At 43.7% G+C, this 26,009-nt stretch overlaps 1 protein-coding gene and 1 long non-coding RNA gene across 3 annotated transcripts in view; one reads left to right on the plus strand and one right to left on the minus strand.

Annotated features, from left to right (window-relative positions):
• ADCY8 (adenylate cyclase 8) overlaps positions 1 to 22,619 on the minus strand; it is a 116,411-nt gene extending 93,792 nt beyond the window's left edge. For both annotated transcript variants that reach the window (XM_085053582.1, XM_085053581.1), the window contains exon 1: positions 21,561 to 22,619. In XM_085053582.1, coding sequence (XP_084909708.1) covers positions 21,561 to 22,490 — 930 coding nt within the window. In that variant the 5' untranslated portion in view covers positions 22,491 to 22,619. The remainder of the gene's footprint in view (positions 1 to 21,560) is intronic.
• Positions 21,574 to 24,533, plus strand: LOC146442431 (uncharacterized). Its single transcript, XR_014850265.1, has 2 exons — positions 21,574 to 21,655; positions 23,921 to 24,533. It is a non-coding gene; the product is annotated as an uncharacterized LOC146442431 (long non-coding RNA).
• The last annotated feature ends 1,476 nt before the right edge of the window (positions 24,534 to 26,009 follow it).

Here is a 26,009-nt window from a genome sequence, read left to right on the forward strand (position 1 = left end):
GGATGCAGAGATTCACTCACAGCCCATGCAGGAGGTGATCCATGCCTGGAAGAGCCTAATCCACTGGAAGATCTGGTGGAGAGAGGGGGCCCTGCTTCCTGGCTGGAGCAGCCTGTCCTTGGAGGACAGCACCCCGCGGGTGAGGGACCCACACCACAGCAGTTTTGGGAGGATTGTCTGCCCGTGGTGGGGCCCACATTGCTACAGTTTTGGGAGAACTGCTGCTCGTGAGATTTGGAACCACATGGGAGAAGTTCACAGAGAGCCCTCTCCCATGGGAAGGACCCCACAGCAACGCAGGGGAAGGACTCCTCTCCCTGAATAGTGGGAGTTCATCTCGGTGATGAACTGAGCAAACCCCCTTCCCCACATACCCTGTCCCCCTGCGCTATTAGTGGGAAGGAGGAAGGGTTTGGGGGGAAATGGTGCCTTTCAGGGCTTAGTTTACTTCTCATTATCCTCCTCTGTCTCTCTTAGTAATAACTTAACTTTGCAACTTGAAGTTGAGCCTGTTTTGCCCTTTGAGTGTTTCCTCCTAGTCCTTACCTCAACTCGTGACCACTTCGTTAATTTTTTGTTTTTCTCTCCTCTGCCCAGCTGTGGCAGGGGAGAGTGAGGGAGTGGTTATTGTGGGTGCCTGGTGTTTGGCCAGGGTCAAACCTTGATAGGTACCTTCTCCCTCTGCTTTGAGACTGCTGTATTGCAGGATAATTACAAGGAGAAATCTAAAGCCAAACCTTCCAGATGTCATTATTTCATTTTTAAAATCATTACCTCGTGTGGTGTTTATAAACTAACATAAAAGGCTTCAACAGAAATCTCTTCTCCAAATATATGAAACCATGAAACCACGAAACCACAGCACGTGTACTACAGAAATATTTAAAAGTACCTTGTGCACTCTAACCAGGAGTAGATCCTGCAACAACACCCAAAAAAACCCAGCAAAAACCAAGGCACAGCACAAATTCTTGTGCAATTGTGAGCACTGGAAGCAGCCTGTGGCAGTCAGGGATAATTAGGAAACAAAGAGACAGTATTTCCCAGTTCATTGCTCAGAAGGGAGTGCAAAGCAGCTGTTTTTCTTCCTACACTTCCATATTTCAGACTCATGAAGTTCTGTCTGACTGAAATTTTCCCTATATTTTTCTATTGCCAATGACAATAACTTGGGAGGAGCTGCTGATCTCTCAAAGGCAGAGAGACCCTGCAGATCGACCTGAACATATTAAAGAGCTGGGCAATCATAAATTGTATGAAGTTTAACAAAAATAGGTGCTGAATTCTGCACCTGAGATAGGGCCCTGGAAAGGGAGGTGGGGGTCCTGGTTGATGGCAAGTTGAACACGAGTCAGCTGTGCCCTGGCAGCCAGGAGGGCCAACCCTGTCCTGGGGTCATCAGGCACAGCATTGCCAGCTGGGCAAGGGAGGGGATTGTCCTGCTCTTCTCTGCTCTGCTCTGCCTTGGGTGGCCTCACCTTGAGTCCCATGTGCTGTTTTGGGCACCACAGATATAAAAATACATAAAGCTATTAGAAAATGTCCAGAGGCAGGCTATGAAGAGGGTGAAGGGCCTAGAGAGGAAGATGTATGAGGAGGAGCTGAAGTTACTTGAATAGACTGAGGGGAGACCTCATTGCAGTCTGCAGTTTCCTCATGAGGGGAAGTGGAGGGGCAGGTGCTGATCTCCTCACTCTCATGCTCATGACAGCACTTGGAATGGCATGAAGTTGGGCCAGGGAGATTTAGGCTGGATATTAGGAAAAGACACTTGACCCAGAGAATGTTTGGGCTCTGAAACAGCTCCCCAGGGAAACAGTCACAGAACCAAACCTGACAGAACTCAATGAGCATTTGAACAATGCTGTCAGGCACATGGTATGGTCGTTGGAGTTGTCCTTTGTGGGGTGAGGAATAGCACTTCAATGATCCTTTTGGGTCCCTTCCAACTCAGGATTCTGATTCCATGCAGAAAGTAACCTTCCTTCCAAGCTGCATATTTAGTGTTCAGAACAAATACCAAATTAATTATGTTCAAAAGGATCCACATTCCATTTAAAGCCACTAGATAAATTAATTACTTCAATTGAAAATTACAGCATTTAAACAAAGATTTACAAGAAATTAATCTGAAATGGCGAAATACACCCATGATTTCCTGGATATTGAGAATTAAAAATAATGCCCGGGGGTTTTTTTGAAGCAAGCCTTGCAAAATATAAAATTTTCCCCTTGCATTACATGCATGGGTATCTGAATTGTAAATAACTGTCTCCCAATGCAGATGTACCAGTAATTGACAACCAACCATTAAACATCATCTCACTGACAATAAATTCCAGCTGACACCTCATCTGGAAAAGTCAGAGAGCATCACTCTGTTTAGGATGAGCCTGAACAACCTAAAACCCAGATGAGTAAAGTGAAAGTGACTTTTGGAAATTTTCTTGAAATTATCACAGTAGTTTTACCCAAGTCAATGTCATGTAGCCAAAGCAGAAGAAACCCTAATAGTTCCCTTACTAGATTATGCAACTGATTAGGAGTAATGGTAGAAAAAGGGGAAAAAATCATAGCTGCTTGTCAGCATTGGAAATAGTTTAACTACATTTTAAGGAAAACAGGATCATGTAGTGTGCATTTCTGTTTTGGAGTGTTGTTCTGCACAGCTGTTTTTATTGCTCTGGATGATGGCTCTTACCCATAGTAGATGTCAAAATGGAGTGAGCAATAATTATGTTCGTAGGGCTAACAACTGATCATCTTTTCTGACATAGCTCATTGCTCTTTTCATCTGATCAGTCGTATTCACATCCCAGAAATTACCTGCAGGACATACTCTATGTCTTTTCCCAATGGAAATGGCAATTGTCATGATCTGTGTGCAGGTGATGCTGCTTCAGTGCATTCTAGAGAGCTCTAACAACAGACTGCACAAGAGAAGATTTTCACTTTTCTTCCTGGCTATGTTAGGCCAGGTCGCATGTGTTTTCCTCTGAGTTATCAAGATATGGACATAGGAGGAAGAAAGAAGCAAAATTCTGCAAAATATTTTTTCCCTTTTCGTAATACAATGGAAAAAAAAAAAAGTAATAGCAAAATGTAATGATCTTAAATTACTCTTGAACTCTTTATCAAGAAATAGACAACCTTATGAAAGCCAGTCTAGTCAGTGTCAGAATGAGGCTAATACCTGTTAAAAAGTGAATTGGTTTAACTGCAATAGTACTGAGAATAATGATAATGAAAAATGCATGAGGGATATTGCAGGGTTGAGTGTCCTTTTCCAAACAAGCCTTGTCCTTCAAAGCCTGCTTGTACTCTGATGGGAAGCTCTACTGATTACCTGTGTGTGTTAATCAGTGATACCTGCTGGCAAACAAACCACCCCCTACAGATGTTCTTTTTTAAAACTATTCACAAAAAAATAGAAAGCCAAACCACTGTTGGAAACAGAGGCCCTTTACATTTTATTATTAGCATTTTTTACAGCAGGCCACTCTCAAAGCTACCTTTTCCCCACAGTTGAACGTGTAAGTGGCTGCCATTTTGCACAGATGTCACTGTTGATGGAGTTTGCCCATTGAATTTGCAGCTGATTGATGTGTGAGACAACAAAAATAAACTTAGAGTCCCCAGATCAGGCTTTAGGTTTGCTAGCCCAGAAAAAAATATGGAAAATATTTTCTCTCTCTGAATTTCCCATCATGGCTGCTCTGCTTCCATTTAGAATTACTTTTTAAGAAGTGACCAGAAAACTCCAATAGAAGCAATTGACATCCCTGTCATTATTTTTTTCCCTCAGTATCTCCTTTTGTTGCTGACTGTAACGATCTCCTGAAAACCAGGAAAAGGCAGAACTCCTCAACAATTCCATTTTTAGAGTACTTTCCTGGCAAAACCCTGAAAAATCACAATTCAAAAAAAACCCCAAACACCTATTTTCTGCTGTCCCTGTTGGACTGTAAACATGAGACCTGCTATCACTTTGGAAAAGTCTTGGGGATAATACAGGAAATAGTCATAGTCTGACTTGGGTGTACACAGAATTTTAGGCATACTTAACCACACTGAGAATCAGAGCTGATAAGACCTTGGGAGACTGCAGGAAATGGAGACCCCATGAAGATATGGATGAACTTGCAAGCAAAACTGTAGAGTGGTTGGGGATTGGGTAATAGGGCCCAGGAGACTTTGTCCTGCAGAGTTGAGCTGAACACATCTTAGGCACAGCAGAAGATATGAGTCATTCAAGGTTAAACAGGAATTTTATTGATATCTAATGTTACTTGATATTTTCTTTAAAGTCTGCTTTATCTCAAGTTTTTTAAACTATTATTTAGGGGATATCCTGGACAGAAAATAGGGAAGGGACGTGGGAGCAAATGGAAATGTACCAGACAGATGCCATGAGAGGTTACAACATTCCAGACCAGCTGGATTAAAACTTTATCTCAGCGAGTTAGGCGAGGACAAACATTTTCCTTTGTGAAACCTGTGGGTGTTGTTCTGCCATTAGTCACAGTGAACGCTTCAGTGTGGTGAGCTAGAAGAAGTCAAACTGACATCAAAAGTACAGGGAGTGCTGTGGGAAAGAGTTGATTCAGTCCTTGGCTGACAGAATATACAAGAGACAAATAATGAAGGATTAGGCTTCTCCTGACACTTTGCTAGCAGAGGAGATATATAGTGAAGGATTCATTTTGCACTGACAGTGGTGGGATCTAGGACTAATTCCTTTGAAGGCAGTGGTTTATTCTGGTTTAAAACAAGGATGGGATTAATATCAAACCCTGATATTTACTGTGGGCCAAATTCTCCTTGCCTGACAATACAAGCCATGCCTTTGTTTTCCCTGCTTGTATAAGCACGAGAAACAGAAACTGGACTGTTCATGGAATATTAAATAAATGACACAAGGCAAAACAAGTTCTGTCTCTGATGTTGAATAATGAATCCTGCTGATACAAGGAATGCTGTTGGAGACTGTTAAAACTCGATGCACATAAACTAACAAGAGAAACCCCTCAGATGATTCACATCAGTTCAGCTGTGTACAGGGTTTGATACAGGGCACAGACATGAATGATGTGGACATTTTTGCAATTCGGGTTATGTAAAGGAATCCACTCTGGAGCAAGATCAGTCTTTACCTGCTCACACAAAAGCTGATTGTCTTCAAAAGGAAATTTTCTTGGGAAAAGCAGTGTTTGGTCTTAGTGAGTATTTAGCTCATGGATTTAATATTTAAGTCAATATTGCTGCAGTCATGATACGTAAATACTGTGCTCTTAGGAGAAGTCAGCAGACCAGTGCTTGAAAAGACTCTGTGTATGATTTTGGACATGCTGGCATATGAATACCAAGGCTGATGATGCTGTGTTTTGTGGCACAAAAACCATCCCAGAATTTCAGCCAAGAATTAGATGGTAAAGTTGATTTCTTACTGGAAATTCAGGCAGTGGAGATAACATTACTTCTGATCATTAAAAAAGAAAACCAAACACAATCAGTGTTAAAAACTGAACTTCCAGTTTGTTAATATTTCCTGAAAGCCAGACAGCTCTAGTAGTTCAATTATGAAAGGGTTGAAGGAGAAAGGTCACAGGTAATGACAGGGTGAGAGGCTTCATTTATTTTGACACTTGACCCAGATCTCCACCTGTATGATGGAGATATTCATCCTGGTCCTGATGGCTTTTTATGCAGTCTCCTCCAACAATCTTGATTTGTTATATATCAGGACACGAGTGAAACAAAGCATTTCAGATATCTTAGGGAATCTCTTATGGCTCCTTCCTGACAACCATTTGAATATTTTGGTTTCCCTACAAAAATGAAATCACTTCTTGCTGCACAAGTTCTGCCACTCAGCCAGTTAACATTGGTCAGATCCTTTCAAACTGGAAAAAAAAAAAAATTCTGTCCTTAAAGTAAAATAAGGCCCCAGCTGAGCTCCATTGCTCAAGTTATTTTCTTCTTGTTTAGATAGCGTGGTGCTGAAAGCAATTAAAGCCATGTATGTAGACAGCACTAATTGTTGATACAAAGCTGATATCTCACGGCTGACACTGTATAGTAACCATGAGTGTAACCTACATTGAATTATAGATAAAAACAAGAACAAGTTCAAATGACTTCTTCATGTTGTCATCCTCATGAATATTCACATCCATTTGTTAAAGTCAGCATGATTAATCATTGCATGAGTAAAAGCCTGACATACTTTTCCAATAAGTACACTGTGTAGTAGAATCATAAATTACTTTTTCCAGGCATTCTGGTTTTCTTTCTTACCTTCTTACAGGTTTCTATCTAGTATTTTACACAAAGAGTTTATTAAAAAAGACAAATACTCTAAATCATGCCAATTATTATTTTAAGGAGAAAAATATTAATTATAAAAGTAGAACACTTCGACTAAATACCTCACAAGAAAAAAACCAAATATTGGGGAACAATGTCTGGAGACAAGCAACACATCTGGAGAACCAGAACAGTTTTATGAAGTGCTAATTTTAAAAAAAAGAAAAAGAAAAAAAAAAAGTGTGCGTGTTTCTATGTTAAAAATTTCAGTTCCTGGCAGATTATAAAAAAAACCTCCAAACACCATGTATTTCCCTAGTAAATAGTAAAGAGGTGCAACTGCTGCATTTCTGAAAAATTCAGACTTTTAGGTGTGCAAATGCTTTTCTTTGGCTGATACATCTCTGGTGGCACCCAGAAGGGAAAATGTGGCTACATAGAGATATTTAAGATTCAAAACAGACCTGCAGCATGCTGGCAGCATGTGGCAGCCCTCAGCTTCCAGCTCAACTGGAAAACTGAAATGGAAGAGTCATTGCCACTTAGAGCTGCAAAATCCCTCCTCTGGGAGATGTCAGCTCCTGCTGACCTCAGTATTCAATAAAAACTCTTTTCTGGATCACAAGACATCACTGATCTGCAGGACTTGCAAGGTGGCCTAGCAGTCAGGGCTTTCAGGAACACAGCAATACCACTGCATTTGGATGGGATGATCCAGCCATTTCTGGAAAAATACATCCTAATCCATAAACTGTAAATGTGCACATCTTCAAAATTATTATGATAGAAAACCCAGGATGTTCTGCCTTTACCTACCAACTGACTTCCACTGAGAAGAAGAGTAACTATTTTCCCTGTGTGTTTAATACCATCCTCTTCCTTGAACAAAAAATCCAGCATAATTTGTATTCATTTTTCAAAGAGATTCCTGTGTCTGGCAAGAGTAGAAATGGTTGTCTGAAAATATTTCATTAAAGTTGTCTGTATAATTACTCTGAATGACTGCTACTGATTTTGTAGTCTGTAAATGAAAGCATTTTGCTGAAAGACTGAATTGCCCTTCACAACATGAAAAATTTGATTAAAATATCCTGCCAAGGTCAGAGTTTATTGCCCTTGAAGAGAGCATTAGCCACCAGGTTCCCTGAGTTAAAATTGTGTGCTAAAGCCTTTTTCTTTATTGGAGAAGGAAGGAAATATTTTGTGTCGGTTCTAAAGGAAGAGCCTAATTCCCTCTTGGTGCCAGAGTGGGATGCTCAGCCCTAGGGAAGGTGCTCTGCTAGCCTCAGCACTAATGAACCTTTTGTGGGTGTCACACATGGAGAAACTTGGCAAGAGACAAGTTGTTCCATGAGCCTTCCCAGAGTTTAGGGTGGATTAAAATGCAAACTTAGAGCCAGGACTCTTCCACCTCTTAATGATACTCCAGCTAGTCAGCAAGCATGAATTAATCTCTGTGTTTACTTATGTATTCCCATATTGCGTCCATTATTTTCATGTGTACCACATCTCTAAGAATAGTCCTAAAGTCAGCTGTAGTGCCAAAAATTTCAGAGACACATATTTTAATGTGCACTGTGCTGACATATTTGTTTAGAGCAGGAACAACCAGGAAAATTCTTGTTCTTTGTAATTAAGTGGCATATAGGCCACTACCTTATACAATGAACAGAATCAAAAATAACACTGCTCCTCTGAATATATTTATGTACATATGTATATATATGAAAACAAAACAAATCAGACCAAGTTAATGACATGAGAGGAGCAAGACTGAAGGTCAAATAAAACGAGCTGATGACCCAAAAAATACTTTGCACTGGGCAAAAATGGCCCCTATTAATCAACAGATTCACTATTCTCTGTTTCTTTGTCTTCAACATGACTTTATTGGCATCACAGTCCCTTCATCAGTTAGTCTTTTGGAAGAGACAATCAGATTCTGTCATTTTCTTGCACCATTGGCAATATTATTGGCTAATATATAATCCAACATGTCCGTAGCAAACCAAAAATATAAATACCTGAAGCTGCAGCATTTCAGGCTACATATATGAAAATAATTCAGACTAATCCATCAGCCTCAGGGCAGCAACCATTATATATATGAAATGGTATACTTCTTTTGAAATGGGGGGTGAGAACACTGTGTCATGGTTGAAATTAGGGGCAAGTATCATTTAATTATAGAAAGTAGGGCAAAAGAGGACCTTGATAAGTCACTTAACCCATGCTCCAGGGTCCTGGATATTACCTAATTCACTCCTAAAAATTGCCTCCCTAAACTGTTTAATTATACCTCAGGGTAAAGCCTTCCAAGCAAAACAAGGTTATTTAAGATATTTTTGTTAGGTTGTTTTTTCAAGGTTTCTCGTATGATCTAATGTAACTATTCCTTAAAATAACATAACCCATCATCTCATGATCGCTATAGATGAAACAAAGAACAATTGATTTTTTCCTCTCTGCAGCAATACCTTCCATAGTTGAAGGCTGTCACAGCTGTCTCTTAATTTTTCTTTAGCGCAATCCTCTACCCTACAGTAATGAAAATGAGCAGGATCCACTGCAACTGAAAACAGCATGTTTAAAGACCATCAGTGCTTTCTTGGGAGAAGGTTAGTTTCTATATTTTTTTTTTTAAAGGATAGATCTGTTGCTCAAAACATTTTTTGGCATTGGTAGACAGAGTGTCCAAGGGTAAACCTGCCTCCATCTTTCTTTGACACTTCAGACTGCTAAGAAAGTCCTAGTGAGACCACAATACACACACAGACACACATATATCACCTATCTGAGCACTTGTGTAACAACCTGCCTACGTGAAGCTGAATGGTTGGTTCTGATAGAGGAATTTTTTTGCTGGTAGAAAGGAAGGACATGTATTACTGATAGTCTTCAAATTCTCCCACCTGTAATATTGCACAGACCACAGAGATCTTGCAGGTGGAGACAGCATTGTTCCCCAAAAGAAGTATGGAGTGAGCATGTGCCTGATGTTTGCTATAAGCTTGTGCTCTGGCACTGCCTGATGTCACCAGATGGGGATGGGGAAGGCAAGGTTGCTGTTTTGAGCTTTAGGAGAGAGATTTAGATTGGATATTAGCAAAAGTTTCTTTACTGAAAGGGTGATAAGGTATTGGAAGAGGCTGCAACAGAAGTGGTGGAGCCACCATCCCTGGTTCTGTTGAAAAAGTGTGTGGATGTGGCACTTGGGGTCATGGTTCAGTGGTGCAAACAGTGCTGCTGGATCAACAGCTAGACTTGATGATCTTAGAGAACTTTTCCAATCTTAAGGATACTGTGATTCTGTGATTCCACAATGGTCCTGTCAGCCCATTTCTCCAGCAGCCATTTGGTGTATCAGTCATTCCTCCCAGTTTTGTGTTGTCTGTGCACATGACTGTTGAACTCTATTGAGCTTGGTGGGAGTTAGGGAGTCCCACGAAACACTCTTAAAACCACTTAAGTGGTTTAAATGAGTTCCTCAGCTTGTGGAGTGTTGAAATTCTGCCTCACTACCTTGCTATATTTTTAAGTTCTTAGATCACTTTGAAAAATGGGCTTACGGCCAGGTGACTATGCCAGGAAAAAATTTTGTGACCACTTATCCTTCTATGTTTTGGAGACCATGGGTTTTGTACAAAGTCTGTGATAAAATCTGGGGTTTTTTTTCTGTGTGGGTATGTGTTTATAATTAGGATTTTAAATTATTTCCTTATTTGTAGGAAGCTCTAAAATTTTCTTTTTTTCCTTATCTGAGATTCCTTGAATTGTCATTATATGGTAAAGAGCATTAAGGTTTGACTAAACACCTTTCCAGTTCTCTTAAAATCTGCAACAGCTGAATCCATATTGCTGTTAGCCAGAAAACGACAGTTTGATTTCCAGATTATAGTTTAATGATAGTAATTAGAAAAAACTTCTCTTAATTAATGGTGTGCACGTTTTACATTTTTAAATTGCACCTATAAACCATCTTCAGATATACACAAACTTTAAGGACACAGTAAATATTATTTTGACTTGCAAATGTAATTACTGAACCTGAAAGCAAGTTACAAAAAAAAGAATAAGGCATAAAATTTCACAGCATTGCCTCTGCTGAGTAGTTCCATCATATAATAAAAATATATGTAAATCTATGAAGTGGTTTGAACATTCAGAAATTTAAATATGGAATCTTACTAGATATATACGTTGCTTTTAGATTAAAAAAAAAGCTATGTCAAGTTAAATTGCAGAAGCATTGCATTGCAGAAGAAAACCAGAAGTGACCTCAAATCATCCTCCTTCTTGTCCACCATCAGAAGTGTTCTTTAATAAATGCACTTGGATAGAACATTTGTAAACTCAGTGTGGAAGTTAACATGTTCTGGTGTCATGGAAAGCAATCTGGCCACCAAAGCTCTTTTAACTGCTTGAAGAAAAAAGGAACAACTACCTTAACAATCCCTGTACAAAGTCTAAGGGCCATTGAACAACTTAAGCTTGTACCAACCTTTATGCATAAGACAGTTTTTCTTGAGATCAAAATAATTGACTTGTTAAGGGACTTCCTTCTACACTCCTTCTCCCAAGTTACATTACCTCTGAGAGCTCTGTTCTTTAAGCTCTTAGATTTTATTTTTTTGATTGTTGATGAGATTTGAAGCAACTGAATGCTCCTATTAGATAATCTACTATGCAATGTTAGCAAAGAAGAGTGGCTGTCATCAGAAAATGTACCTTAAGAATAACCAGACAAAAGTACATATTTACAGGAAGGAAAGTAATAAGTCATTGAAAAATAATTTTTAAGCATGAAGAGCTATTAAGATTATAAGAAAATTCTTGGGGGCTCTTATCTTGTATCATCACATAGAAAATGGGAACACTTCATGTGTACTTCTGGTATTTCTTACAGCCTCTCAGGTGACTAAGGAAACACAGCAGACGAAGGCAACTACATTTGGACAAATTAATTACATATAATAAATTCTTCTCTTCCTATTGTTGTTAGCAAACTGCTATGGCTCTCAGGATTGGGGAGAAAATGTAAGCTGTCATAGCGTCAGTCAAAGGGGCATTTGGCTACATTTTGAAATGTCAAAAAATTTTTGTAAAACTTGTACAGCCCTTGGGCAACTTTTATATGACTTAGGTTATGCCTAAGTCTCAAAGAAGAGTCTTCACTGGCTTCTTTCAAGAACCTTCAGGTCTTGGAGGAATCTTCTGTGAATCTCTCTATGACCATTTTGAGGTATACTACTCCCTTAATGCTTCAAGAATAAGTTACTATAAAGAATCATAGAATCATTTTGGTTGGAAAAGACATCAAAGACCCTCAAGTCCAACTTTTACCCAGGGCTGCTAAGTCCATCACTAAACCATGTCCCTAAGTGTCACATCTACATGATTTTTAAGTCCCTCCAGGAATGGTGACACCACCACTCCCGTGCACAGCCTGTTCCAGTGCTTGACAATCCTTTTGATGAAGAAATTTTTCCCAATATCTAATCTATATCTCCCCTAGAGAAACCTGAGGCCACATCCTCTCATCCTGTCTCTTGTTACTTGGGAAAAGAGACCAACCCCACCTGGCTACTTTCAAAGAGTTGCAAAGAGCAATGAGCCTCCTTTTCTCCAGGCTGAACACCCCCAGGTCCCTCAGCTGCTCCTCATCAGACTTGTGCTCCAGACCCTTCCCCAGCTCCACTGCCCTTCTCTGGACCAGCTCCAGCCCCTCAATGTCTTTCTTGTAGTGAAGGGCTCAAAACAAGACACAGGATTTGAGATGTGGCTTCACCAGTGCCAAGTACAGGGGAACAATCACTGCCCTGGTCACACTATTGCTGATACAGGCCAGGTGCCATCGACCTTCTTGGCCACTTGGGTACATGCTGGCTCATATACAGGCAGCTGTTGACCAGCACTCCCAGGTCCTTTTCTACTTATATGGCACCTATTTTAACATCTTCTCAGTACAAATGGGTTTTAGAGTAACTGATGATCAGGGTGGAGTAGAGTAGGAGAGGATAGAACAGAATAGAATAGAATAGAATAGAATAGAATAGAATAGAATAGAATAGGACAGGACAGGACAGGACAGGACAGGACAGGATAGAAAGGAACAGAATGGAATGGAATGGAACGGAACAGAACAGAACAGAACAGAACAGAATAGAATATTTCAGTTGCATGTGACCTACACCAGCCTTCTAGTCCAACTTCCTGACCACTTCAGGGGCCATCAGAAATTAAAGCACATTATTAAGGATATTGTCCAAGTGCCTCCTAAATATTGACAGGCTTGGGGCATTGATCACTTCTCCAGGAAGCCTGTTCCAGTATTTGAACACCCTTGGTAGTGAAATGCTTCCTAATGTCCATTCTGAGACTCCCCTGATCCATCTTTGGACGATCCCAGCATGTCCTATCACTACATCCCAAGGAAAAGAGCTCCATACCTCTCTCATCTTCCCCTCCTCAAGTAACTGTTAGAAGGCCATGGGGTCACCCCTCAGCCTCTTCTTCTCCAAATTAGATAAAACCAGAGTCCTTAACTTCTCCTTGAAGGACATACCTTCCGACTTTAAAGAGAATGATGTGGAACCAGGTCTTTAAAGAAAGAATAAAGTTAAAAGCATGCATTCCCACGACATCCAATGTATTCGTATTTCAACAAAAGGTGTTCATGGCTGAAAGAAGCCAATGCAGCATTCCTCTTTTGATGCATCATAGAAAATGTTAGTATGCTTTACACAAAAAATCTCAAAGCAATTGAACATATTAGTCACAAATTACAGCAGCTGAGGAAGGCAAATTTTCAAATCAAATGAAGCTCAGGAATGTATAATGATGTATGTGGGTCACCACAGACCAATGATTAATTAGTGATGGAATGGGCATGATCCTCATTCCCAATCCCTATCTGAAATCTGTGGTGAATGTTACTCCTTCCTCTAAAAGAACATGCATATCTGCACATTAAATTAGACTCATAGTGAGCACACGTGGGATGATTTCTATGTCAATTACAACCCTGTCTAGTATGCTTATGAAGCTTATTAATATTAATAAGCATTAGAGGTACTTTCCCATATGACTAGAGAATCCCAGGATAAAAGAATGTGTATATCTAGATCTCATGCAGTTATTTGAATAACTTTCTTGACATCTAAGTAATTTCTTTACCTAAGATCCTAGCTCCAGAATTATATAACTTCTGTTACACAGTGTAATATCATTTAGTTTTTCTATGCTGATTCATTTTCCTGGTTATTATTACTTCTTCTTTGCATTGTGATAATAGTTATGGATTTATGAATGAGCCTTCTGCTGTGGTAGACCTAAAGTAAGGAGCACAGAATAGATAGCTCCATCCCTGAGAAGTTCCAAGGTAAATGAAGCAGGAGAGTTTGAACAAAAGAGAAACAATAAAGTGCTTGAAGATTGGACCCCTCCAAAGATATAAACTGAATTTTGAAATTAAGATTCTGACACTGTTGAATGTTTCCATTGATTTCATTGAAGAAAGATTTCTTCTCTTTTTTTTTTTTTCAGATGAAAGGAAAGTAAGGATACAGGAAAATACAAAGTGATGATTAAATCAAAGCTGAAAATAAAACTGAGATAAAAATTAAATTATTGAACTCACTCAAATAGTATTTCATTTATACTGGGTGCTATTGTTCTCTAGATTAAAACTAATGCATCATATAAAATTATAACACCAACATCAGTCTATTTGGAAGTAAAACAATTATTTGTTGTGGTTGTGAAAAAAAAACTGGTTTGGGTTAGTTTTGATTTTTTTCTTTACACTGATATGCTTCAGCTGCTTTTCAGGCTGCAGCAGTGGTTAATTAATGAACTCCACAGCCTTCCTCTCTCCTCTAGGGCTCACTGTGTGAAACCTTGCAGCAGAAGAAGCTGGCAAATGAAAATGCAGCGCTTCTTAAAATAGTTGTTAACAAATACAACTCGTATGATGAGATGTTCCTCTGTCAGCCAATGGCTGCCTGGCTTTGCACTTCATCCTGTGTACAGTTCCTGATGTTTTTTGTTCTAGATTAGGCAGCACCACACTGGTATCTCTGACAGCAGACCTGGCTGTTGGGAGAGATAAGCATGGCAGAGCTCATTCCGAGAGATTCCTGGAGGAGCTGGATGTCCACATTTGTGTTCTCCTTCAGAAGAAATGTGGATTCAGAGCAAAACTTTCCCTAAAGAAAGTCCTGAGAAGTTGTCTTCTTGATTCACCTAAAAATCCTAATATCTATGGGATTCTTTATATTACATTCTGTGGGTTTAAATCAGGGCACTAAATGAAGCTGTTGGAAATCTGTGAGTAAGTCAGGCCTTAATAATATCCCTTCGAAAAATCTTTAGTTCCAAGAAATGCTCACTTGATCGCTTTTGACCAGCCAGGTCTCTTTCATCCCTGGTTTGAATGAGTGAAGCTCCTAACAAAATGCTCAAGATTCACTGCAGCACTAAACCAGTGATTTGCATTCATCTCCCTCCTTGGGCCAGATAGGAATTCTACACTCCTTTCTGCATAGGTACAAGCTGTGCTGCATCAAGAACAGAGTAAGTGACAGAATTTGTCTTTGTAAGAAAGGTGAGATGAACAAAAAATGGTTCATAAGCCAAAAAATAAGGTCCTAGAGCATCTCATTTGCAGACACATGTCTACTAAAGTTTAATTCAGAAGCCTATGTTGAATGCTCTTACAGTTCCTTACACAATGTGCAAAAAGACTCTGGAACTATGGAAGATAGGGAGTATGTCTTAAACCTCGGTTTTCCCTAGGATTTAGAGAAGCACTGTGATGTTTCCCCTGACATACTTGGGCTTTTCAGCACTCTGAAAAAGAGGTTCAAATTCATCTGTAAGAGCAGAGATCAAACTGTACAGTCTGCTGGTTGGGACCTGTGCTTGAGGGAATGATTTAACAATATTATATAAAACACTAAGATGTTGAGCAAGGACACCTCCAGTGATGAATTCAAAAATCAGTTGGTTACAGAGTCAGGATTATTGTTTTTTAAATTTTTAATTTTTTTTTTCACGCTGAATCTTAAACATTTATCTACACAGAACATCTGTGCTAGGAATGGGGGAAGGTTTGCTTTGGAAACCTTACCTCTGGTGAGGTAAGAGAGACAGATTTCAATCCCCCCTGGGGGAAAAGGGATTTAAACCTTGGTCTACCACATCGCAGGAACAGGAGGAGTTACTTTTACCCATTATCCCTCACCTTTTCCATGTGACACCTTGTAAGAAAGGAGTCTGATCTCCTTTTTTGCCTTTCTTTAAATCCTAGAGGGTGAAAATGTCTCCCCTAAGTCTTCTTTTCTCATGGATGAGCAAGCCTAGCTGTCTCAGCCTTTCCCCATATGTCAGGCTGCCCCCTTCTTTGCTCATTTTTGTGGCCTCTTTTTAGACTTTTTCCAGCTAGTCCAGATCTCTTTTGTATACCAGGGAGCAAACCTGAGCACATTATTCCAGGTCTGGCAAGTGCTGAGTAAAGTGAGATAATGACTTCTCAATTTCTCCTGGGGATGCCCTGGTTGATGCAGCCCAGCCTCCTGCTGGCTTCCTCTGCCCCAGCTGCACTCTGGTCACTCATTCTGAACTTGTTCACCAGGACCCCCAGATCCCTTCCCATATAGCTGCTTCCCAGCCAGGCAGATCCCAGCCTGCACTGCAATCTTGGATTATGTTTTCCCAGATGCAGCACCTTACACTTGTTGGACTTCACAGAATGCTTATTAAGCCATTCTTTCAGACAATCCAGATCTTCCTGCAGGGTGGCTTCTCCTTTCTTTACTCAGTTTGGGAACATAGACAAACTTTGTAAGGGTGCACTTGACCCCATCTTCCAGATAACTTAGAAAGACATTAAGCAGCCTTGAGCCCAGTAGCAGCCCCTGGGGGACTCCACTTGTGACAGGTTGCCACTTTGAAAAGGAGCCCTTTGCCACCACCAAGTGGGTGCTGCCTTTCAGCCCATTCCCCACCCACTGCACTGACCACTTGTCTGGACCACAACACCTCCTGCCTGCAAGGATGGAGTGCCAGGCAGGAGCTGAGTGAGGATTTTCAGATTCGGAATTTCCATCAACCCAAGCATTAATTTAAATGCATAATTTCTTTTCTGTTTACTGAATTTCACCTTTTACATGAAACACTAGTTTATTTCAGACATAGCCAGATGATCTGGAAATAAGAAAAGGTAAGGAGAAGTCCTTCTACACCCCACCTTCTCTGCCTCCTGGAAAAAGGAGAATCCATTGAACAGCTCTAGTTTTGCCTCCTTCTCTTTCCTGTTTCAATGACATCATTGACAGTGCTGAGAAGTGCAGTACGAAGGTGAACTTGAGATGTTTATCCCCTTCAGTCTTCTGTACAGGCTAATAAGGATCATTCAAATATGATCTGCTGTTAACTGTCAGCTGTAAGTGCAGTGCTCTGCTGTGTGATTATTTTGCATTAGATGTTGCTGTTTTGGAGCATATGCCTCTTTCTAGGCCATGAAAAACAACAACAAGCAATAAACAAAAAACCAACCCAGAAGTGTTCTGACGGCAGAAATAAAGTCATATCAATCAAGCAAAGTAAGTTTTACTGAGAACAAGTACACTGAGCATTGTAAGCTGAAACTCAATGATGAAAGCAGGTTTCATTCATGGTTTTGCCTGAGTTCCTACATATTGGAGGCAATTAATCATCAAATTGTAAATATGCTTAGTGCACTTGCCCTACTTAGCACAACAATGATGTAGCTGCTTCAGAGAAAAGTGTATCCAATTGTAATCTAATTATGCTGTGACCCACTGATACTGGTCAGGTTATATTACAGGATATAAAAGGAAAGCAGTTCGTAATCCAGCCTAAAATCACACAATCAGGTTATAAGTCGCCCACAAAAGACTACAGCAGAAAAATGCATAGCAAATAATGCTACAAAAGCAAACATAGGGATAAAGGAAGAATGCTCTGATTCTGTTTCTCAAACGGTATCTTAACATTGAAATGTCCTTATATTTTAGAGATTTAATAGATTTTCCACAAGCATTTAGCAGAAATTTGGAAGAGATGAGTGTATTTTGTATATACTCATAGACTGATATCTGTGATCAGATTTTGGAAAACATGTAACTGAAATATGCAAGCAGAAGCTGTCAGTTTCCATTGTACAATTACTCAGATTTATCTCTGTAGGGCTCCTTGTGACTTCATGAATTCTGCCTTTTCCTCTATTAATAACCCTGAGAGAGAATTTGGAGAAAAAAAGTAAGCAAGAAAAAATTAATTCACAGAACTGCCTAGACTTGGAAAGACAGACGGAAAAGAACGAGCTTACTCTGTCTTAGTATAGGCACTTCAAGGTTATTTCTAAATGCTTGTTTAAAGTTTTATTTAATATGCATATTTTAGGACTTGGTTCTTCAAGGTATCCCTTATATAGGTGGTTTAGTAATGAGAGAAATCTTCCTGACTCTGGTGGAAATTGCTCACATGAAGGAAGAGTGCAAATGCAGAGGATTAAAATCCAGAGTATGTGTGTAGCTTATATAATTTCAAGCCTGTCAAAATTCATATCTATATTATCATCTGCCTATGTTACGTAACATGAAGGAACTCTGAGTTGTTTACTCTTCCCCATATGCCTGAAACACATGTATGGTCTTTGAAATTTTGGTTTGCATACATTATTACCCAGGAAAAAGTAAGAATGAATGCAATACAAATAAAACTCATTTTGGCAAATGTCGGAGACAAACACTACCCCCAGCATGGTATCTGGCCAGGCACACAAATCCATGAATTGTGTTTGTTTACCAGTAAATCTTTCTTTTCTCATCTGCTTCCTGATCCAATCTTAAGTGAGCACCACTGCAGCCTTTACCTAAGTCGTGGTATCAGACCCTTTTTCATGATTCTCCTCAAGCTGAGCAGCAGCACATTCCTCAGCATTTCAGGCTGGGGTCAGTTGAGTTAAGAGTGGTCGTATACCCCCAGAAACACTCATCACTTGGCAGCATTGAAATTACTGAGTCTACATTTGGTTTCTTACTTTAAGAGAATCTAGTTTCAAGGCACTTTCCCCTTCACCTTTTTCTAGGATGCTGGTTCAAATTAATTTTGAGATGCAAGGGAAGAAAAATCAGGTGACATCTTAAGTGTTACTGCAAGAAAACAAAGGTGAACAGTGAGCATTATTTGTATTCATGAGAGTGCATGATAACTATAACACATGGCAAACCAGGCTGTAGTACTGCATGCTTGTGCTCAGCATTACTAATGGTTTGAACTGCTTACGAACAAACTCATCAATGAAAACTAAGAATAATGAACAGGTTGGGGAAAACACATCAAAGCACTTGATTCTCCTTTTGTATAAACTGTTGCAACTTTATGAGTTTAGGTAAATGTATAGCTGACTTATATTTTGCATGACTAGGAAGAGGATCCCAACCATTTTGCCCCCGGATGCTACTGGGTATAGTACTACATTGACTCCGGGGTAGACAATATTTTCTGTTCAGAACTGAATGCAGTATTTTCCCTGCATGAAATCCTGATCTCAAAAAAATAAGTGGAAAACCCATTATTTGTACCATGATCAGGGTTTTACCATCTGCTTTTTCTTTCATTACATACTTTAATTCCTGGTTTTAGTCCGGTGTAAGCATCTGTCTGCATCCTGAGGCAGAGCAAGATGCTCACAGATATTGCTACATAATCAAATAGTTCATTTAGACTTGTAAGGCTTCTTTGAAGGGACGATGCTGTATTTTACCTGAGGAAATAAGTCTTGTGATAAAAAAGAATGTTTTGCCTGTGGGAGGAATGAATCTTTGTTGGCCCAAAGATTTCCTACATAACCTTGATGACACAGCCATTTAAATTCTTTGTGTTTGCCTGTGAAGCAAGAGTTTCGTATCCTTCATCAGCTGCAAAAGCCCTCATTCACTAACGCTCGAATGGTCTCAGCAATCCTCTGAAAAAAGAAAATGCTGCAACACTAAAAAGTGCTAAAGTAGGGCTGTGCCTCACCCGGGCACCAGGTTCTGCTCTCCGGAGCCCCCGGGCAGAGCCCTGGCCAGCCCTGCCGGGGGACGCGGGGTTGGGGCAATGGGGTTGGGGAAGTGGGGTTGGGGCAGTGGGGCTGGGGCGGCGGGCGGGCTCGGTCCCCGCGGGGCCGCTGGAGGGAGCCCCCGGGCCGCCTTCAGCACCGCGCGGGCGGACAGCGCTCGGGGGCCTCGCTCCGCGCATCCTGCCGCTCTCCACGCGTCCTGCCGCGCTCCGCGCATCCCGCCGCGCTGCGCTCTGCGCCCGAGCCAGCAACTCCGCTACCCCTCCGAGCTCCCCTGGCATCAGGCTGGGAGCCAGCCCTGGAGCGGGAAAGGATGCTGCCTCTCCCGGGGGGGCTGACGCCAAGGGCCGAAGCGGCGGGCGATGTTAAGTGGTCCCTGAGCAGCCCGGAGCCTATGTAAATCAGCACCGACGTGTGACAAGCTGTGCGGATCCTGTTAAGGAGATTTATATATGTAGTTCATGAAGGCAATCATCTGGCTGGTAATCTCTCATTGTGCACCGCTCCAAGGCAGTTCGTTCACACAACTGGCTGCAAAATGAAGATATTAGTATCTCTCCTGGGAGATGTCTGTGGGAAATGTGTGTGTGTGTGTGTGTAGCAGCTAAACAGCTGTGATACTTGTGTGTAATGAGATAGTAGTGCATTACTCATAGCTCCAGGAGAGGACATGGAAGTAAATTAAGAAATCAGCATAACTCACACAGCCTTTGACCCATCACTAATAGCACCAGCAGTGCATGGGAGTAGGACATGGCACGCAGCTGCAGTTCATTCATCAGCACATCACCACGGGCTGGGCAACAACTCTGCCACAGCCTAACTGTCTCATGTCCACAGGGCTCAGCCAGGCAAAGCACACCGGGACAGCTTTTCCCTAAATAAGGTGAGCCAATCACTGGGGCATGAGGTCAGGCAGCCCACAGCTAAGAAGTGCATGTTGTAAGGGGATGGGTAGGGGTGGGCAGGTGTTTCAGAGGACCAGGGTCTAAGGCAGGTAGATGTGTCCCAAGAATCACAATAGTAAAAACTTCCAGGTGCAAGATCCGTCACTTTCCAGCTGCACATCCTAGCATTCATGTAAACAACATGCCACTGGCAACAAATTCCTCTGTACCCTTCCTCCTTTTGGGATTATCTGAGAGTATCTCCATCGTTTTTTCCCCTAGTCTATACAGCAAGCCAAATGGAGATGATAATCTGCTATGAAATATTGGTACGACTGTGCTGTGACAGTCTGGGAAGGGAGGGGCAAAGGGAGCAGCATGAATCTCTGGGATTAAATTGTCCTAGTTACCCAGTATTTTCTTGCCTTGCAGGGATGTGGGGAGTTTGGTGCATTCTCACCTTTCTGTGGAAGAAGTCATCTGAGTGTGAAGTCAAGGGAGACCTGGTTTTAACCCTCAGACCCATCTTGCCCAGTGCCTCTCAGCAGTCTGCACCACACAGCACTCCACCCTGTAACCAGCACTATGTCCTAGACATCACTTGTAAGGATTCAGAACCACATTTGCCCTTTGATCACCAACAGAAAAGGCTTGTTAATGTCCTCTAAGACAGCCTCTAAGACAGGATCTCGCACCAAATCTCCTGGGGGAGCTTTGCTCTGGTTTCACTGAGGTTTCACTGGTTTCTCCTTGCAAAAGAGCGTCATGCTTTGCTCCTGTTTTCCCATAGGTCAGATCACACTGCCCTTCATATATAAAAGTATCAGTTCCCCCAGCAGATTCAGAGTTTAAAGGCATAAGCAGGTAAAATGGGAGCACTGGGGTAGTTTGGCCGAGACAGATCATCTCAAACCCCAAACCACTGCTGGAAGTCAGGGAGGGGGATAATAAATGACCCATCCTCCCCACTTGCCCCAGGAGCTTCTCTCTCCAGTGCTATTTCAAGGGACAGCAGTGTCATGAATATACAAGCAGAGGGGACACAGTGGTTAGAATGTGTCCCAACTTCCAGCTTGAGGTGAACCACTGGGATGGCCAATAGGAGACTGAAAAGCAGGAGACAAGAATGTTGACTTTTGCCTATGATCTCCCCTCTAGGTAACGAACTTCTGAGCATCTGATTAAAAGGGAAAGGATCTTTTGGGACACTCCACACCTTCTCTCACCCATGGTGATGGAAAAAGAGCACTGCTCCCACCCTCTCCTCAGCACAGTACCTGGTTGAGTGAAGTCATGGCGAACCTGGGGATAACCAGCTGCATGACAAGCTGCAGGACAGAGGTGACCAGTCCAGCCAGGATGGCCCAGGTGAGTGGCAGCGGGAGCATGCTGTAGGTCGCAAAAAGCGTGAAAAGCACATAGCCAATGCCATCCCCAAGGAGGCCACAGCCCAGTCCTGCCGCCAGAATCTGCGTGGCCATGGCCACCCAAGTGACAACGCCGCTGTACTGCAGGTAGGTGTACGAGGTCGTGTCCTTCCTGACCACCACTAAGGCACAGATCACCACTTCAATGCCAGTGAAGAAGCCCAAGAGAATGCCCTTAATGGGGTCCATGGGAGCAGAGGCCAGGGTCAAGTGAAGGAACAGTAGGGTCAGCTTGGTCAGCACGTCCAGGATGTTCATGACCACCTCAGATTTGCGCCGTTGACCCAAGAAGTAGCGCTGGTAAAGGCGCTCCAAGTCCCGAGACTTGAAGGAGTTGCGGAGAGTGGGGAAGATCACCCCGCGATATGTATAGCCCCAGTTGAGGAAGAAGTCGGAGTTGCTGGGGGCACAGTCCAGGGGCAGAAAGCCCAAGTCTCCGCTGCTGCTCGTGCCCTCCGGGAAGACTTTGGTGCCTCCGTTGTTGTGGCGCTCGCTGCCCAAACTCCGTCCGGCCGACTGCCGCCGGAGGTGGTGGTGGTGGTGCGGCGGGTGCGGGTGGTGGTTGGGGCAGCAGGTCTCGTCGGAGCTGAAGCCTTTGCCCCCTCCGCTGCTGCTGCCGCCGCTGCTGCTGCTGTGCTCCTGGATGAAGCGCTGCTCGGTGATGTGGCGCACGGCCGTCTGCCACAGCAGGCGCTGGGGTCTGCCGCTGCCGGGGGGAGTCCTGTTGATGGTGTAAAGTTCATCGCTGTCGCTCAGGCACCGCACCTCCGAGAGCTCCATGGCGGTGACTGGCGGGGGGCAGAGCACTGGCGCGCGGGGGGGGGACAGGGGCGGGGGGGACACACACCGTCTTTTGGGAGGGGAGCAGGGGGAGGGATGGAACCGCGGGAGAGGAGGGAGGGGATGTCGAAGAGCGGGTGGCGGCGGCGGGGTGGCGGTGCGGGGATCACATTTATAGGCAGGTCCCCGGTCTGGCGGTGCTGCCGGCGGCGGGGCTGGTTGACCGCCGGGGTCCGGGGGACGGCTGCGCCGACTCAGCGCAGGCGGCCCGAGCCCCGTGCCCGCTCCCGCGGCGCCCCGCGGAGCCGCATCCCGCCGAGCCCGGCTGCGGCGCGGCCCCGGCGCCCCGGCGGGATCGGTGCGCGCCCTCCTCGGGGCGGTGAGCGGGGAGAAACCGAGCAGCGGGTCCGGAGAGGAGGTGGAGGAGGGAGGAGCGGATCATCTACGGGCGCAGCCCCGCTGCCCGGTGGGCGATCCTCGGCCCCATCCGGAGGCTGGAGGCACGGAGGGGGGGGAAAGCCGCCTTGCGGAGTCGGTCACAGCGGGCAGCTCCTGTCTCCGGGGATCCCGGGTCTCCGCTCCGAGGTCTGGTGCCCGGGAGCTGCTGTAACTCCCGCGGCTGCGGTCAGCGGCAGCGCTGCGAGCTCGGGCGGGAGGGGAGAGGCGGCCAGGTCTCGGACATCCTCGGTCACGGCACCGGAGCCGCCGGCCGGGGGCTGCCCGCCCGCTTCCCCCCGGCGGAGGGGCATACCCCTGGCTCACGGGGAGCCTCTGCCCGGGGGGGACTCGGGGCTCCCATCCATCGCAGACACTCGGCTTGCTTGGCAACGGGGAAAAAAATGAGGGAAAGAAAGAAAGAAACGAAGGGGGGAAAAATCACATGAAAAACCAAATCTAAAAAAATAGAAAGAGCTGGGAATGAAAATCCCGCCCTAAACTCAGAGCTCTGTGAAGGCGGATGGGAGCATCCCAACTTCTCCGCGGATCGGGGCAGGGAGTGCTCCGGCTCAGGGGCTTTCCCGGAGGCAGGGAGGAGGAGCAGGAGCAGGAGCAGGAGCAGGAGGAAGGGGAGAGGGCAAAGCGCAGGGAGCGTGGTGCCCGCGGGGCTGCAGGGAGCTGGCGGCGGGTGCTGCCCGGGAGCCGCGGGACCAGCACGGCGGAGCCGCTGCCGCCGGAGTGAAGGTGCGGGCGGGCGGCCCGGGAGGAGGCAGAGCCCGGCGCGGTCAGCTGATGCTCGCCACGTCGGCGGGGCTGCCCGCACCCCTCCGGCCCGGTTAAAGCAGCCGCAGCCGCGGCTCTGGGCGGGGGACAGAGGGCGAGGGTTGCCGCAGAGCAGGTTGCTACTCCCAGGAGGTTCCTTCAAGTGTCACTTAGGTTTCTCTGAGCTGCTCTTCTCTAGGTGTCCCTGATTGCCTCACCTTGCCTGACAGGTGCATCCATCCACAACGTTCAGTGAGAGCTGGTGCTGCAGCCGAGCATCCCTATGCCCCCGCACAAGGGAGAACCTCTAACCTTGCTTGGAGCACTTGCCCATGGTGGGGGAGGCCTGGGAATCCCTCCACCTCTGCCTGGGACCCTCTTGGAAAGGTGCTGTCACTGCCAGGATGGTGGCTCTCACCACCGTTGTCAAGTGAGTGTGTGTTTGATGGCTCCTCTCCTGACAGCATTTACATTAAAGACACTGGAGAAATATCAGAAAGTGTCCCATGCACAGAGCCTGTAGTTAAAGCCACTCCTCATTCCCCACAGATGAAATTGGCAGATGAAATTGTTCCTGCTCCTCCGCTTTTGTAGTCACTCTATGCCAGCAAACCTGTGCACAGTGGCACAGTCTGGAGAAGAAGAGGTGTCCATCTTTACCTCTTCCATTCCTCCTCTGCCCAGTGTAAATCTTGTTAAAGTGTCTGAGTCCTGTCCTGGGGACAAGGCCAAAACTTCCAGTTTTGGAGTTGAAACCATGCTGCTAAAAGCAGCCGAAGCAGATATAATCAACGCATTAGACTATGGCAAATAAAGGTGTTTCCTTTGTGTTTCAAAAGACAAGAGTGATGCCTGCTAAACTCTTTGAGATAAATATGCATCTCCCTTCGGACGGCAGCAAGGATGTGTGTGGACAGAGGCACTGTCTGGAAGGGAGCTGTGCTACCCCACTAGGAGTTCTGGCTTTTTGGGAATTGGGGTGCTTAAACATGGCATGTGATGCATGACTTCCAGTGGGCCTGAGCCTGAATGAACACCCCTCCAGCTGTTTTTGCTTAATTCACCTTTTACTATTATTATTATTGTCAGGAAGACATGAAGATTTAGGAAGGATTTCACTGATTGTTTCTGTGTTTGCACTACAGTAGATTTGGGAACTCCAGCCAAGTCTGTGTCCCATGTGTGAGGCAGGTTTTGTACAGATATAAGCAGAGGAAATTCTTGTTCTTGAGAGCCCAGATAAGGAAAGAGTGGTGTTTTTGTGAACAGGCATGTGTCTTTCCCATAGTTCAGCATGACCCTGCTAACCTGGTAAGGGTTAATATTAGTTTTACAATAGTAATACAGACATATATCTTTGCTCCTAGATAAATCCCATGGAAATTGTAGCATTACTTCAAGATAAAAATGGTACAATAAGTGGAGAAATCTTACACAAAGATTTATATATTTCTTTTATAAAAGAAATTATGATTATTAGTGCTATTTCCCCAGAGCACAGAAAGAATCTTTCTCATTCAGATTCCTTGACATGAACCATGATAAATCAAAGGAAAAGGAAAAGGAAACAAATAGGTAATGCACCTTAAGGAGACACCCATTCAAAAGAGGTAAGATGAAACAAAGATAGGTACATCCCAGATCTCTCATGTTAACTGTATGCACTGAATCACAGAGCTGGCAGGGTCCTTTGCCTCATGGCAGAGTGAGCTCTACTCCCATAATTTTTCCTGTGATAGAGGCTCTATACCTCCCCAGGCAGTCTATTTTTATGCTTCTCCACCCTTATAATGTTCATATCTAACCTGAACATTCCTTGCAGCATTCACTAAGCACATCACTTCTTGTCCTGTCCACCATGAACAGGGAGAACAGATAATCCTGGCAGTAGTCTATACATATTTAATGAATGTCTCTTCCATCCATTCCCTCTTCCCCTTCTCATTGCTTAAACTAAATGACATAATTTCTGTCATTTTTTCCCCAGTGGGTCACATTTTCTAGGTTTCTGGTCTTTTTTGTTTGTTCTGGATTATATATCCTTGTTTCATGGTTTTATGTTCTTTCTTTCTCCCCCCTCTGTGAAATTCATACAACTCCATTTGGTTTTACAGTGGAAAGTTGTCTTGTATCTAGGACTACCTTTTATGATCTGCACTCCTATTTATACAACCTGGGACATATTTGTCATCCTCCCATCACAGTCTCATCCAGAACTGATGACCTACTGAAGCTTTGCTGTCCTCAAGACCTGGGCAGGTGTCACTCGCTCCATATGTGCATAACAGCCTACATGAAGTATCTTGCTTTTGCCCTCGC

This window comes from Lichenostomus cassidix, chromosome 2, assembly GCF_008360975.1.
Source record: "Lichenostomus cassidix isolate B80296 chromosome 2, HeHo_3.0, whole genome shotgun sequence".
NCBI lineage: Eukaryota > Metazoa > Chordata > Aves > Passeriformes > Meliphagidae > Lichenostomus > Lichenostomus cassidix.